Here is a 16,973-nt window from a genome sequence, read left to right as displayed (position 1 = left end):
CCCCCAGGGGGCGGCGGCTGAGTCTGACCCCGGGGAGACGCTGACAGCAGCGTTACAAATCCCCGGGCTGCGAGCAGCTCAAGTGCGGAGGGTCCGTGCGGCGCTGGGGCCCGCCCCGGGTTTGGGGGCGAAGCGCGCGGGCTGGTCACGAGCGTGTCCTCAGGGAGCCCGGCACCGACACGCGCGTGGGCACGTCCGGGGCCCCGGGCCCGAGCAGGCGCGCGCCTGGGTTGTGTCGCGGTGCCTGGAGGGGGAGGATTGAAGCGGGGGGGTCGCAGGCTTGGAGATCGCTTTACGGGTTGTGCCGGGTGGTTTCAAGCAGTCCGGTTGCGCTGTCACCGTCGCGCAGGCTGGGGACAAAGCGGGGTCCTTTTTTTTTCTTCTCCTCCTTTTTATTACATGTTGGATTTCACGACCGTCAGGTCTTCGTGGCAGCGGGATAAAGTGATTCAGCTCCTGTTTTATAATTCACGTTGCGGACAGCGGCGCTTGTAGGAAAGTTAGCGGCTTTAAAATAACGTGGCGTGCCAGTTTACAAGTGTCAGGTATCCGGGTTGGAGCCGTGTTGGTCTAGAGGGGGAGAAAAAAAGCAATCGGGCCCGTGGTGGAAGTGATATTTTTTATTAGACCAACTAGATTTTTGCAACAACAAAAAAAATCTTTAATTGCAAGCTTTCAGGCACAAATGCTCCTCTGCAGACATCAGAGAAAAGATTCATAGGTGCGGCGGTTGGAAGGGACCTCAACAGATCGAGTCCAACCCGATTGTAAAAGTTTTCCTGGGTAGAAATGAAAGTTTGTATTTCATAGGAGAGTTGAAGGGATGGTAAAGTAAAATCCCCTGTTTGGAAAAGTTCATTTTATATGCAGATTAAGCTCACAGAAAAGTTGGAATAATCTGTTTACCTCGAAAGCTTGCAAGTAAAGACATTTTTTTTTGTTTTTGCAAAAATCTAGTTGATCTAATAAAAGATATCCACCTCTACCAAGAGTCCTGATTTGATTTTACAAGTGGAAATTTGACATTGTCAGTATTGCCAGATGAAAGCGCGCGCGTGCGTGTGTGTGTCTGCACACACCAAATTGTTAATTGAAGTATAACGTTTTGTCCTGCAGCTTTCCTTTCATTCAAATTATTTTTAACACTTGAAACTAAGAAAACAGTATCGCACTTAGGTCCTGTCTAGGTCCATGTGGAGTCGCAGATAAGCAGTTGACATATAGCCATTTGAACACTGCGCATAAATTAATTTCTAGGCTTGAAGTCCATATTTCATAGGAATGAAATTCCATTGTATATATGTCATGGACTTGAGTGTTGTATTTCAGTCTACCTTATTACCATATTTATAATTTTATAATACAGTTTTTAAAAATAGAAGCATTGTTTCTTGGTAGATTTAGTAAAAGTCTGGGAACTTCAGAATTATATTTCCAGCTCTAATACAGACTGCCTTTATGATCATGAACAAGTCATTTGAGTTATAAAGTTCCCTTTGTTCTCTGTGAACTGAGGGCAGGATCACTGGCACCTGCATGTGGGGCAGAGGGTGGTTGTGAAGCTCAAATAATGGCTGCAAAATGATTTGAAAATAAAAATTGTTGCATGCTGTCATTACTAGTTAATGATGTAATTGCCCTTACAGGTCTGATCCTGGAATCAGATCCTTATCGGCAAACTGCATGTCTACATAACTGCCCTCAGTTAAATGGGGTTGCATGTCAACGTTCTCAGCTGATTCAGTTTCAGGATCAGGCCTGTATTTTTGCATTCCCATCATGCTTCAAAAATGAAATCTATTTAAGCACTTAAAGCATTAAGTAATATTTACTGTGTTGGTCACAGCCGCCCATTGAAAATCCATGTCCCAGGTCTGGTGGATGTTGTTTTAATCATACCATGCATTTTAACATATTTCTTGTCTTTTTTTTAAACAGCATTCTGAAAATATCTGTTCCCATGTATAAAGATGTCGTTAGTGGATCTAGGGAAGAGGTTGCTAGAAGCAGCTCGCAAAGGACAGGATGATGAAGTGAGAACATTGATGGCCAACGGTGCTCCTTTCACCACTGATTGGGTATGTTTTGAGCAAAAAAGGCCCTCTTCTCTGGTATAGAACAGGGGTCCTGGGTGGCAGTATGATAACAGGTGACAGAATCTGTAGTTGCCTTTTGGATACACTTTCAAAATACCGTTTGAAGACCAGGCTGATGAATAACTGCATTTTACTGCTGACAGATTCAAAGTACTTCCTAGTGATATGATAATAAATTACTGTTTATACAATTCTGGGCCCTGATCCTGCAAGCTGATCATCATTGGAATGACCTGTTTCCTTAGTAAGGCACATGTGTTGAGCTTTGCTATTGGAAATAGTTCTGCTGAACTCTGTGGGGCTTCTTGTGGGTAGTAGAGTATATGAATAAATGTTTGCGAGACTGGGGCCAATCATGACATTGCACTCTTGGTAAATGACCGGTTTGGGTCCTTTATTCTTGGGGCAGAGCACCAAAATAATTCCTTTAAAAATGCTTTTTAAGATAATATTTTGTCAGCATATTTTAGAATATAGTTACGTGACAATACAGAGAAAGCACAGTGACCTGCTGAGCTCAGAGAGTGCAAGTGGGATTTAGAGCTGGTATAAATGGACAGGTAGTGAGCTTTTTAATTCTTATGGTAATACAGAATTATTATAAATGAAGCATCTTTAAATATTAGACAGATTTTTAGACTAATAATGAATTGATAACTAACCTAATGTTAACATCTGCTGTCTAATGTATGTGCACATACATTTAGTCCCATACAGTGCAGAATATACACACACAGGCACTTGGTGTCTTTAAGAAGTCAGATTTCCAAAACTGAACACAACAGTCATTGAAATACTTGGAAGAAGTAGTTAAATGTGAAGGATAGCTGGCAATTGTTTAGGAATGCTTTGTGAGGTCCGGAAAACCCCTGCAATTTTGCAGTTTTGGGGAAAAGTTTTCTGTTTAAAAAATAATCCGTCTGTTTAGGAAAGGTGAACAAACAGAATTCTAACAATATTTTAAATCTTCCCCTATCTAATATCGGTAAAATTCTCAATCATGATGTGGAAAAAGATAAAAGCATTCAAGACATCTTTCAAAATACAGAACAGAAATGAGGGTAGTGTTTTTCACTGTGATATGAATAAAACAAGTGTCACAGCAGATAAAGAGTACATTTGTTCCCAAAACAGCAAATGGCAAATACATTCACAGGTAAAGAGCTTAATAGTTTACCAAGGAAATATCTTTTGTTTTTTTTAAGTAAAAAGGTCAGGTGCATCTTTTTCTTTTATGAAATTAGTTAGTTGCAATTTTTTAAAACTGCTTAACATGTTCATTATAATTAACTTGTGCTTCGTGGACTGCTTTGAGCAGAGAGTAACTTTGTCGTCTTAAATCACTTTTAGCTTGGAACGTCACCTCTTCATCTTGCTGCTCAGTATGGCCACTACTCAACAGCAGAAGTGCTGCTCCGCGCTGGTGTTAGTAGAGATGCTCGAACCAAGGTAGACAGGACACCTCTGCATATGGCTGCAGCTGATGGACACACGCACATCGTAGAACTACTAATTAGGGTAAATGACATGTCATGTGTAAAACAATATGGAACATAAATCTAATAGCAAACATTATTGTACTACTTGATAAACCTTTTTTAAAAAGTTATGAGGTCATTAATGCTTGCTTAGATATCTTGGTGGTAGAAGACTGCCCCTTTTTTTGTATGATTTTAAAATTCTTCTTTAAATTATTCAGTGCAATTACATTTTATGTACTGAAACAACAACCATGCAGTTGGTGCACTGGCTGAAATGGGGAGTCATGTCAGTCATTGCATCATTTCCGCCTCGGGTCAGACAGGTTACCTGAGGTTCAGCCTAGAATAAGCTGAAACGAGTCCCTCTCTGGAGTCATCCTAAATAGACACTTATTGAGGAAAAAGGGAAGTGCATCACTTAGATTAAGTTAATAGTGTCCTTTTAATGTACATTTGCACTTGAAATGCTTTGCTTACTATCGCGACTAATGCCAAGGATGAATATGAGGGAGGTTGGTACCAAAACAAAGCCTCTGATTCCTTTGGTGTTGTGTGTCTGAATTTGTTAACACTTTTCTTTAGCCTGTTTTTCTAGAATTGCGGAATGTTTCTACTCTAACAGTATTTACGCTAAATAAATTCTTTGATTTCCCTCAGAACGGTGCAGATGTAAATGCCAGGGACATGCTGAAGATGACTGCCTTGCACTGGGCAACAGAACACAACCATCAAGATGTTGTAGAGTTGCTGATAAAATACGGAGCGGATGTTCATGCTTTCAGCAAGTTTGATAAATCAGCCTTTGATATAGCTCTGGACAAAAACAATCCAGAGACTCTGGTAATGCTGCAGGTGGGTGAAGGAAGAATACTGTTACCTGCCTGTAGCACAGGGCAATCGAATAAGAACAAGTATTCTTACAGAAGTTTCTCTTTGACATACTTGAATAAAAAATGAGTGCTAGCTTGTATAAAAGATTGCCTTATCAACCAGGTGTTAAAGTCTTAGAGTAATAAGTTTGAAGCATTAGTTCTATAGTAACTGATTGGCACTGCATCATGTGTAAACAGTGGAATACTCCTGAATTCATGGCATGGCCCTTTTTTATAGATTTTAATAAGCCTGCTTCAAGGAATGAAAATTAATATCATTCACTTTCTTAAGTTGATTGTTTGATTAGTAAAGGTCTCTAGAAAGCAGGCCTGACTGTCTATTGCTTGCATGTAGCACAGTGACCTACACTGCTGCTTTGTTCTTGCCTCACACTGCTGCAAACTGGTGTGACAAAATTGGGTCCTCAAAAGTGCTCGAAGGGACACAAAATATTTATGTTGTTGGAGATGAGATAAGAGCCTGTACCTGATTACATCCTGTTCTTTAGGAGGCAATGCAGAATCGGGTAAACTCAAATCTGGACAGATCAAATCCCATCACGAGCACAGTGACTGTTACCTCGCCATTCATCCTTACTTCAGGGGAAGTTCTCAACCTTGCCAGCCTCGTTTCTTCAGCAAACACCAAAACAACCTCAGGTAGGTTGTTGTGAATACATAGGGGAAAAGTTTCCTTGGAGTGTTGTTAGTATAACAGGTGTTTAGAGAGATGCATCCCTTAGTTCAGCTGCCTCGAGTAGAGAACACACAATCAGAGTTGCTAGGCAAAGAGTTGTAAATAAAGTGGAGTACACCAAAATTAAAATTAAGAATTATATCCTGCCCTATCCATAAAACTTTAGGATGACTGACAAAAACAACTCACAAGATGAGAGAGAAATACCTGTACTAGCCAAAAATACACTATATTTATAGGAGGGGATGAGCCTGCTCTTCAGCTGATGCAGATGCGTGTAGTTCATTTTCAGCAGAGCTGACCTGTTTACACCAGTCGAAGAGCTGGTCCAGTGTATTATAAGTAAGAAACTAAAATGCTTATAGCCCAAGAACTAGAAAAACTTCAAATTTAATTAGTTTATCATTCCAAAAAAAAATGCAGTTTGGCCACATGTACGTAATCCTTACATTTATGCAAGAGTCAATATCTTGCTTAATTGGTTATCTACAAAAGTAAAATGAGTAACGTTGTATATTTGAATGTCAAACGAGAAAACAGATGGGAAATCCTTCTAGAAGGAAAAAAATATATTGGGTCCACAAACCAGTAGCATGTATTATTTTTTTTTGTCCAATTAAAGAGAGAGAAAAATGAGAGATCTAGTTATTTCCATCACCCTTAATTAGAAAAAAAAATCATTTAATGCTGAATATGAATTCTTCTCATAAGCTTCTGAAATGATTTCTGTAATTGGAAGTCCAGACCACTGTTTCTTTTCAGTCAGACGGAGGCCACTAAATACAAAGATTATGAAATCATTTAAGAGTTTTACTCTGCAAACCCTTCTGCATATAAGTGGGGGCTTTTTAAGTTAGCAGGGCTGTACATATGCATGAATGTTTGCTTTAGTTGATTGGGGCGACGCTGCAAATGTTCTTGTTGATATTTCTGTTTTCAGTTCTGCGTCCAGAGCTACGCAAGTGACCTCTGTGCCTGTTGCATGGCCCTGCTAATTTCAGCAGGGCTCTGAACATGTGCTTGTAGGAGCTCGTCCTCTGACTTATTCATTTAATACATTTGACAAATTCCATCCCTTAAATTAAAAAAACCCCTGAAATTCTGAGCAGAAACATTTGTGTTATATACCATGTGGATAATGCCATGCTTTCTCAGCAGTGTCTCAAAGCAAGAACATTCCTGTATTGTGTACAGACATAGGACTGGAAAGGGACTCCTGGACTCTGATATCAGACATATAAATAATTCCTTTCATTATCTTATCACACTGAGTCTTGAAACTACTTGGGTTGTTTGCCTCCTGCTCTTGGAAGACTGTTTCTGAGCCCCATTCCTCAAATAGTCAAAACTTTCTGATTTCCACTCTAAATCTATTCATGGTTGTTTGTTTTACGCCAGCATTTTCCTTTAGTTTATACCAGTGGTGCTCAACTTCTTGCCCGTGGGCCAGATCTAACCTGCAGAATCAGATAATGTGGCCCCTGCAGGTTATGTGCTAACCACACATGGAATTTGACTCGCAGACCAACCCTATACCACTCATCTGGTCTGCAAGGTCATACGGTTGGGTGCCATTGATTTAAACGCTTCTCTCTCCCGCAGTATTCATCCTCTGAAGAATTAGTAAAGAGTGATGTCAGCTTCTCTTGGCCTTCATTTTGCTAGGCTAAGAAATCCAGGCACCTTCTCTCCACTCCCCAGAAAGGCTCTCTTCTCCTCCCCTGCCCTTGTTCCAGTTTGAATTCACCCTTTTTAACTGAAATAATACACAATATTCAAAATGAGGGCCATGTACAATGTCCTTATTACTTCTCCATGTCTCCTAGAAGTACTTCACCTGGTATGTCCTAGGTGTATTGACATTTTACATAACCATACAGTGTTGATGGATCATAGATCTTTTGTGATCTGCTAACTCAGCCAGGTCTTCTCTTCACTCGTTTCCAGCAGCAGGTTAGTGCTAACATATTAAAAAAGATGGGGGAACAATCCAGTAAAGAGATGGTCTTTCCTGATTTTTGCTTTCTGCTAGATGACACAAGCATTTTCCCTTATCCCCACAGGAGGGCACTAGTGACTGTTTTCAGCACAAAATATTTTTGCTTTTTTTTTTCCTCACTGGTTAAGACATTCTTATTTAACTTATTACTCTTAGATCATCACATTTTTTTTTCCTTTAAATCTCACAAGGAAAAATAGCTTGCCAGGAGATACTTGATAAGCATCTAAAAATAGTTCACCGAGCGTACAAATTTGGGCTCATCTGTTTTTATTTCTCATCATTCCCATTATCTCAGTCCTTTTTTAAACAGGGTATTACTGTGGTCAGTTAAAGGAAGAGGCTCATTTGTGTTGCTTCAACAAATTGGCAGCTGCATTCCAGTAACTTGAAAGGCTAGTGCTAATAGTCCTTGCAACATTTCTGTTTTTATTACATTTCAACCAGGAAAACTCCTGTTCCCCACTGAGCTGAATTGCTTGAGCTGGCATCCAGACAGTATGTTGAAACTGTGAAACAGGAATTTGGGGGGATTGATTTGCTTGTATTGTTCAAGTTTCTTTTGATACTTGCTGTTCAGTAACCCAAACAAGTAGGAATTGTGGAAACTGGCATAGTGCAAAGCCAGGACGTGACATACAGCAGTCACTTTGGCATAATGCAGAAGTATTTATCCTGTGCATGAGTATCATGTCCAGACTGGAATAAACTCCCTCCAGGGTTGGTGCAGTCACCTACACTGGAGGTTTTCAAGAGGAGACTAGACAGTCACCTCGCTGGGGTCACTTAACCCGAGTTGTCTTCCTGCTTTGAGTGGGGGAGCTAGACCCAATGATCTGCAAGGTCCCTTCCAGCCTCTGACATCTTATGAATCACAGAATCGGAGAAAATTAGGGTTGGAAGGGACCTCGGGAAGTCTAGTCCAACCCTGTTGCTCAAAGCAGAACCAGCCCCAGCTATATCCTTCTAGCCAAGGCTTTGTCTAGCTGGGCCTTAAAAGCCTCCAAGGATGAAGGCTCCCTCCCCCCCTCTCTGGGTAGCCTGTTCCAGTGCTTTACTACCTTCCTAATGAGAGGGTTTTTTCCTAATATCCAACCTCAACTTCCCTTGCTTCAACTGGAGCCCATTGCTCCTTGTTCTGTCATCTGCCGCCGCTGAGAACAGTCCAGCTGCATTTTCTCTGGGACCACCCTGCAGGGAGCTGAAGGCTGCTATCAAATCCCGCCTCCATCTTTCCTTCTCCAAACTAAATAAGAGTACTGAAGCTCAACTATGTTTGTGTGAGGCTCTTCATTTTGATCATGCAACATGGAATGGGTTTTGAAGATATTGTTCACAACTGTTCAGATTGAGAACTCAGTGAGGTGCCAACTTAGAGTTTGGTAGCCCAATAAACTATTATCTGGCCTGTTGTAAGTCTCTACAACAGTAAAATAGTCCACCTTGCATCAGATCATTACAGTGAATTCCTTGGAACTTGTTCCTAGTAACATGCATTTTAAATCCAGTAAAATGAACAGTAGGTGTAAGAGATGTATTTCAAGTGTTTTAAGGATAGTATGCTTGGGCTGTTCTAGCTCTTGAAGTGATGATGCTGAGTATGTATTACATGCTGGAAAAACTTTTTTTTTTTTCATTTGAGCAGTGTGGTTTGTTTTCACGGTTCCTATTGCATTGCATTGATTTAAGGGTAAAACATGCTTCTACTGAAAATATCCTTCAGCTTACCTTCATCTCTTCCAAACAGGCGATTCCCATGTATCTACAGTGCAATTTTCAAACTCAACAACCTCAGTACTTGCTACCCTTGCTGCACTAGCTGAAGCATCTGCACCCCTTTCCAATTCAAACAGAGCTACAAGTAGGTGAAATAAATCTGACAATCATATAAACTTATTTAATCCCTAGCAGGTAGCTTGCAAGAAATCTCAAGGAAATCAGGTTAAGTGCAGCTTGTAAATGAATTCAGCATAACTAGAGAGAGATGCTAAATGGTGACATTTGACAGTGTCTTTGAGACTATTGGATTCACTTGTTATCGCAGCTCATGCTTATTTTATTTTTATTTTATTTTACTATCATAGCTGCCTGTGTTTTATCTCCCGCTGCCCAGCTTCAGTTCTGTGAAACAGCTTGCTTGGAGTGTTGTGTCCCAGATTTCATAGTTTATGCATTTTCTTGACTTCAAATAAAATGATGGCTTTATAACCATCATTTTGGATGTCATAAGACCTTGGTAGAATGTGCGTTCTGTTAATGTTTTATTTTGGAAAGTCCTTTTGCAACATTTTTACAATGTGTAGCTTGTGAAAGCTAGCAGCTGACTTTATTTTGATCAATTTAAGGTTTTTTTAAATAAGCCTTATGTAATATCTTTTTGAGCCTTTTTTTTTCAAAAACAGAATATTTCTTAATCTTTAGTCTGAAGATAAACTCTAGCAGCACCTTCCCCACTCCCACGTAATAATTTTCTATTTCAGATAATGCGTTATACTAACTGCTCTCCACCTTTGGCTACTTTATAAAGGTATGTGAATGAGGTCAGATACCCCTCTCTTTCCTACATTAGCATCCTACCCAAGGAATGGGACATGTCTGAGGAGTCCTGATTTCCTTAATATTTGCATGAGCTGTCTAGAGTTTTATGTAAAAGTATCCAAATAGCCAAACAGGCTTTCAGATGTCATCCAGCTGAACTAAAAAGTATTCTTGTTGTTGGTTTGGTCGTGCTTAAATACATGAGCAGTAGGGCTGTGCGAAATTTCACCACCAGTTTTGTTTTGATGCTGTTTTGACCTGTTTCGAGGTCAAAACAGCAAAATCAAAATGAAACGGATGTGGTCGAAACAGCCTCAAAACGAACCGAGGCAAGTCGAAACGTTTCAATGCTGTTTTGCCCATAGGCTATAATGGGGAAGGTCAAAACAGCCTATAACTTTGTTATTTCTGGCCACATTTGGATAAAACTTGCAGAAATGGTAGCCCCGTCTGAGGGCATAAACCGTGCCAAATTTCAAGAAGATAGGTGTGGGGGGTTTGGAAAAACTGCACCCCAAAATCTTGTCATGTGTATGTGTTAAGTCACAGCAGGGTCAAAACTGCAGACATGCTAGCCCCTGCTGAGGCCATAAAGCCTGCCAGGTTTCAAGGAGATAAGTACAGGGTTTTGGGGGAAACTGCACCTCAAGTTGCGGACAAGCAAAACATGTGACATGGGTGACAGTGTGTGTGTTAAGGCGCAGCAGGGTGAAAGCTGCAGGTCTGCTAGTCCCTGCTGCGGCCACGAAGCCTGCCAGCTGTCGAGGAGATCAGTGCAGGGGTTTTGGGGCCCTGCACCCCTGGTTGCTGACAGACAAAACTCGTGACATGGGTGCTTGTGCAACTGACTGTGTCTGTCTTGGGGCAGTTAATTGTCTGTATTGATTATTTCCTCTCCTTAGTCCTGGTTTTGTAGGTGTTAATCCATGCTCGTTAAATCGTTATGTAGTAGCTAGGTCCTGTATATTGAGCTGGTCCCTGAGTGAATCGTGATTGATTGGTAACACAGTAACTTAGCAGCCAAGCCTGCAGTAGTGTCCACCCCTCCAGTGCCCCAAGACAGACACAATTGCACAAACACCCATGTCATGAGTTTTGCTTGTCTGAAGCTTGAGGTCCAGTATCCCCCAAACCCCTGCACTTCTCTCCTTGAAACTTGGCAGGCTTTGTGGCCTGAGCAGGGGCCCCCACCCCTGCAGTTTTCAGCCCGCTGCACCTTAACGCACACAGGGTCATCTATATCACGAGTTTTGCCTGTCAGCAGCTTGAGGTGCAGTTCCCCCCCAAACCCCTGCACCTATCACCTTGAAATTTGGCAGGCTTTGTGGCCTCACCAGGGGCTACTACCCCTACGGTTTTGACCCTGCTGTGGCTTAACACGTACACATGACATGAGTTTTACTTTCAAGAGTTTGAGGTGCGGTTTCTCTGACCCCCTTGCACCTATCTTCCTGAAACTTGGCACGTATCATGCCCTCAGAAGGGGCTACCATTCCTGCAAGTTTCATCCAAATCTGGCCAGAAATGACAGTTATAGCCTGTTTTGACCTTCCCCATTATCCTATGGGCGAAACATCGAAAGAGGGTCCAAACAGCAAAACGTTTCGACAGAACGAAACGGAACAGCCGTTTCAATTCAAAACAAAAGTTGAAACGAAACACTGTTCTGTTGAAACACTGGTCGAAACAAAACGCTTCTGTTTCGCACAACCCTAATGAGCAGGTTTCAGGCTGTGTACGTGCAAAATGTTTGCATTTGTTCCTCTTCCGAGCTGCTTATTCACATTTGTGCCAGTGCTCTAAGGTGTGAAAAGAGAATGATTTTTTTTTTTTACCATCACAAAGCTGTTTTGATTCTTTTATTAGTAATGCTTTGTCTACATTTGCAGATACTTCAGTATATGGATTATGCTTAGGCTTGGCAGAATTCAGTTTCTCTTTTTTTAATCATTTTGACTGAAAATATGTTTATTTTTAAGCATTTATTTCAATTTTGATGGTTTTTTTTTTTTTTTTTTTTTTTTTTTTTTTTTAATTTTCAGGATTGTGCAAAACTAGAAGTGTGGGCGGCAGACAATTTATTAATGACACTATACTGTTAAAAGCTGTATAAAATCACGTGTCCAAATGTAAAAAAGTAAATATCCATAAATCAGTAAATCATACCTGCTTTCAATCATTCTGTTCATTTGGAAGTACGTTTAAAAAAAAAAATGTGAAAAAGTCCAAATTACAGTACTCCTGTGTTGGACCAGCATCCTCGCATGTCTACAGGCGCCCGCCCTGTACTTTTAAAATAACTGTTTGGTTAGAAAAATTCACATGACATATCTTGACATTTCTTTAGAAGAAACTGCAATTTGTTTCTCAGATAAAATCTCCAGCTCCTGTACTTAAAATACAGTCATTCTCTAGAATATTCACAAAAACAGTGAATATTCTAGAAAATATCCTACAGCAGTCCTACACAATCGTGTAGGACTGCTCCTCCTGTCATCACACACCCCATCAGCCTTCATTTTTCTAATGTCTTTCTGTAAATGTCAGTTATTAACGATGGAAATATTATTTTCATCTGTCTGTGAGTGTGAAATGAATTCAACATTTATCGGCATTTCCCAATTAAAAATCTAATCCTGCCAAGCCTAATTATGATGCAGTGAGGTTTGACTGCTTTAAGCATTGTGGGGGGTTGTTTGTTTGTTCTTAAGATGGCTGATTTAGGAGGGTTTTTTGCTCTGATTTTCCAGCTACCACAGAGGAGGTTGTAGAAGCAAATTCTGTAGACTCTGCAATACAGCAGGTGGTTGGCAGTGGAGGTCAGCGAGTCATCACAATAGTGACAGATGGAGTTCCACTGGGCAATCTCCAGGCAGCTATTCCTTCGAGTGGCATCAACCAGCCTTTCATAGTGACCATGCAAGATGGGCAGCAAGGTAAAACACTACTCGGTTTAGAAAACTTTAAGCCAATTTTAGGTTTCTTTCTCAGAAAGGAAAAAAAAAACAACATGTTCACACAAGCACACTCGCACTGTGGTTTGTGTGTAAACACAAGCACACTGTAGCAAAGTAGCTTTTAGAGTGTTACTCCTGTTTGCGGTATGATGTTACAAGTGTGTACTTGGATACTGCTCTATGAAAGGGAAAGGTAGAAAAATGGTTACTTAATACAAAGGTTAGACCTTAGAAATTCATTTGTAATTTCACAAAGACACAATGCTGCCCTTATTAGCTTTAATTCTAAAGATTAAAATATAAAGCATGCATAAGTTCATCTTTTAACCCAGTGGATCTTTTGCACTGGTATCTGATGCATCCAGACTGGCCAGGATTGTTTCCTACCACATGACTGTATGCGTCACTCTGAATCTAGACTTTAATGACTTAGGCAATGGAGCTTATACCAGTTCCCTTGGGTGATGATTCCACAGTTTAATAGAACTTGCTTTTAGGACATTTTTCCTAGCTGTCAGGTTAATTATGCTCTTTCTGTTCTACAGTGCTATTTATATTGCCTTAGGTGATCCTACTCTGTCAGTTTTACAAGTCATGTACGCATAATGCTTAACGAAACAAGGCAGAGATCTATGATACTTCATTTTTCATTTCCTTAAGAATTACAGAACGTCAGCCATATCTGCTAGCTGTGATTCTGTTAACATGCTGTATCAGTGCTTGCTTATTTGGTTTGATATCAGTAAATAAGAGGATAGTATCAGATAAGCATGGATGTCTTACAACAGAGGTAGATGAATTGTAATGAAATAGCTATTTCAATTTTGCTTCTTCCTTTTCATTAATGGAAAGCAATGAAATAGTTTTTCAGATCAAAAGCTAACAAAAGGAAGTCCTTTCTCACGTAACATGTAATTATACTGTGGAACTCGTTGCCACCAGATGTGGAAGCTGACAGTTTAGCCCAATACAAAAAGGAATGAACAAATCCTTGGGAACAGGACATTAGCAGCTGTCAAGCATGAGTTGGGTGGCTATTGAGCATGGATCAGAGCTTCCTAGACCTTAAGTGCTGGAGGCTGTAAGTGAGAAAGGAGCGGTGGAAAAAACCCTGGTCACACCCAGTTCACTCTTCCTTTCAGCCCCTGCTCTCTGTCCCTGTGTAACACAGGAGACTGGGCAAGATGGACCTATGATCAGAACCTGTCAATGGCACTTCTAGAACTATTTTCCAAATTTCAACCAATAATTCTTGGTCCATAGTTTGTTCTTAGTCACTGTGGGCATCTTTACACATGCTCGGGGGCGTGGCTCCAAGAGCCACTCTAATTAAAGCACCTGCAGTGTCTTATGTATTCAGTTGTGACTGCTAATTGGCACACTCCAACAGGCTCGGTTAATCGAGCCTGCTCCTACATGCTGTAATTACAGCGTGTCAGAGCAGCGTCCCCGCATGTCTACAGGCATCCTATGTTTTAAAATTAGGGCTGTTTTGTTAGAGCAGGGGTGTCCAACCTTTTTGAATGTGGGACTGGATCACGAACTTTTTATCACCCAGTAGGCTGGCAAGCCATATTCAAAAACCTCACCGGAAGTGACATCACATCAGGAAGTGATGTCACGTGTTCCTTTGACACCAGTGAAGTCGCAGGAAGTGACAATGAAATGGGTCTGCTTTGCATGGGAACTTACTGTGTCTCCGTCCGCCCCAGTCCAGCCCCGAGGCACCCCCAGCTCCGCACGGGAACTTACCTCATGCCTCCGTCCACCACGCATGCGGGCAGGGCACAAGCCATGCTGCAGCTCCCCCGGACACATGCCGGAGGCAAGGGGCGGAGCCCGTCCCCAGCTCCTCCAATCGGGCACAGCTGGGGCAGTCCCGCTCCGCGCAGCCCTTGGGGCAGCTGCGGCAGGACCTGGCTCACTGATGAGCTGGGCCCCGCATGGGTAAGCAGGTCCCCTCCCCTCGCTGCCAGCTGGGGCCCGCAGGCCGGCCCTGCCCGCCTTGCCACTGCCCTGCCACTGCGGCTCTACTGGCGCTGCCGTGGCTCCGCACTCCACCGTCGCAGCTCTGCCACCGCTGCCGTGGCTCTGCGACCCGCAGCAGCAGTGCCACCACGGGCCAGATAAAATGGCTTGGCAGGCTGCATGGCGGCCTGCAGGCCGCATGTTGGACGAGCCTGGGTTAGAGCAAGTCACATGACACATCTTGATATTTCATTAAAGGAAATTTCAATACGTTTCTCAGATTAAAAAAAAAAATCTCCAGCTCCTGTACTTAAAATACAGTCATTTTCTGAAATAGTCCCCAAAATAGTATATACCTTTTTACTTTATTCAATTACTGACTATCAAGAAGATCAGTATTAATTTAACTACAGGTTTCCCTCGCTTTATGCTCTACATGCGTTCCTGGAAAATGGCACATAACTTGAATTCACATAAAGCGAACCCACTTTACAATGTAACAAATGGGGATACATTCCAAGACCTCGACTGTACTGACCCCCAGGCCTATTTCTACCACTTTTACAAGACAATTTTGGTACTCACCAACAGCAGGCAGTACACACAAGCACAGGGTACTATCATAATGGGGATGGCAACTACAGAAACACATCTCGCTCGTTGTCTGCGACAAGCACAGATCCACACGGGAGACTTTTGCTGCACGTCACTCTCACAAGGCACGGCACAAAGCAGCTAACTGGGTTTCCACCACAACAATTGCACACAAGTGAATTTACCTCACATATAACGATTTTTTGATATAAAAAAGGGTCATCACGTAAGTGAATTCGCACATACAGAACCTGCATAAAGCAAGGGAAACATGTACAGGCATTTTCTAAAACAGTGAGGTATGGTTGTTGTTTTTTTTTAACAAAATTGTTCTTCATAAGTTAAGATGTTCCTAGCTAAGTTGTGACTGATTTGAAAAATAATTCTTTTAGTTGCACTAGATAGGACATCTTATTTCAGGCCAGAATCAAGAAACAGTCCTTGACTGGATCACAAGCTCAGCTTCTACCTAGTGGAATTTGGACTTTACTGATTTAAATTTCTCCTATTTTAACTTCCGAATTGTCTCTCTCGGTGGATTCTGATAAAGGATCTGTGCTGCTTTGTATAACAACTTCTTGCATTTTAATATTCCAGTTTTAAATGTACCTGCTGGTCAGATTACAGAGGAGACTGTTATTGAAGAAGACGGTGATGTAGAAGAGGAAGAACAACCACTAGCCAAGAAGCAAAAAGTTGAACAAGATGCCAATGATTTGGAAGAAAACGAGGTATATGTTTTTGTTCATGACTTTCACTGACAATAGGAACAGTCTAAGCAGGTGTTCCTAATATACTAAAAACGTAGGGTTCCTGGTATATTAGCAAAAGCTCAGAATATAGATGACATGACTTGTGTTGCTTTCCCTTGATTATTGGTATCTTTATAATGCATTTACATAAATGGTTCCCCCCCCCATTGTTTTAATATTCAGTAAGTTAACATGGGGGGGTTGGTTAAGTTGTTAGTGTGGAAGATCCTCAAATTAATCACTTCTTGCAGCCTCTAGTTCATTTTTCAGCCTAAGCTTTTGACCTGAACTATTCCACTCCATTCCCAACTCCGTCTAAATGACCCTGTAAACTAATTTGCTCTGCACTTTCTCTTGGGAAGAAGCTTTTTATTGGCAGAACTTGCATTTTGAAAGTTTTAGCACCTGTAATTGTGTCTCAATCTTATTTCCTGACTCATTACCACTGTTGCTTTTGTGTCTTAGTAGCCATTTGTTTGCACACTACTTCCTATTATGGAAATGTCACTAATTAGGCTTTCAGAGGTCACTCATAACTATAAAATTAATCTGATTTCACCAGGTGATGGCCCAGCGGCTGATGTCTGTCTTAAGGTGTATCCCAGGCAACTGTGATTTCACTTACTTTAAGTCACCAGTTAGCATTAGACAGTAACTCTCCAACTGGCTGGATTTGTACCAGTAGCTTAGAAGCAGAAGGCTTTTTAATCCCCATTGTCTTGAGACACCACACATTCGGAATGCGTTTGTTCTGTCACGGATACCGGGATGTTTTGTTTCGGCCATCACATCGCCTTTGGGGTATTAGTCACAGGTTATCTTGTCTTGTAGGACAGCAATGAAAGGGAAATGTTACAGTTACAATTGCAAGAAGCAAATCGGAAGGCTCAGGAATACCGAAACCAGCTGTTCAAGAAGGAACAAGAAGCAGAGCAGTACCGGCTAAAGCTTGAAGCCATGGCAAGGCAGCAGCCCAACGGAGAGGAGATCACAGTGGTCGAGGAGGTTGCCGAGGTAGA

The 16,973-nt window shown here is 41.5% G+C and overlaps 1 protein-coding gene across 3 annotated transcripts in view; it reads left to right on the top strand.

Moving 5' to 3' along the window:
• The first annotated feature begins 7 nt into the window (after positions 1–7).
• The window catches only part of GABPB2 (GA binding protein transcription factor subunit beta 2), a 24,849-nt gene continuing 7,883 nt past the window's right edge, over positions 8–16,973 (top strand). Inside the window, exons 1-9 of one of the 3 annotated variants that reach the window (XM_025214475.1) lie at positions 8–545; positions 1,939–2,078; positions 3,447–3,614; positions 4,235–4,429; positions 4,959–5,109; positions 8,893–9,006; positions 12,434–12,619; positions 15,800–15,933; positions 16,786–16,973. The exon at positions 16,786–16,973 is cut by the window's right edge and continues 7,883 nt beyond it. In XM_025214475.1, coding sequence (XP_025070260.1) covers positions 1,971–2,078; positions 3,447–3,614; positions 4,235–4,429; positions 4,959–5,109; positions 8,893–9,006; positions 12,434–12,619; positions 15,800–15,933; positions 16,786–16,973 — 1,244 coding nt within the window. In that variant the 5' untranslated portion in view covers positions 8–545; positions 1,939–1,970. Of the gene's footprint in view, positions 546–776; positions 2,079–3,446; positions 3,615–4,234; positions 4,430–4,958; positions 5,110–8,892; positions 9,007–12,433; positions 12,620–15,799; positions 15,934–16,516; positions 16,761–16,785 lie in introns of those variants that run through there. The other 2 variants (XM_025214476.1, XM_025214474.1) reach the window with 2 other exon arrangements.

The sequence above is a fragment of the Alligator sinensis genome, unplaced genomic scaffold (genome assembly GCF_000455745.1).
Source record: "Alligator sinensis unplaced genomic scaffold, ASM45574v1 scaffold463_1, whole genome shotgun sequence".
Lineage (NCBI taxonomy): Eukaryota > Metazoa > Chordata > Crocodylia > Alligatoridae > Alligator > Alligator sinensis.
This window is presented reverse-complemented; position numbering and strand designations above follow the sequence as displayed.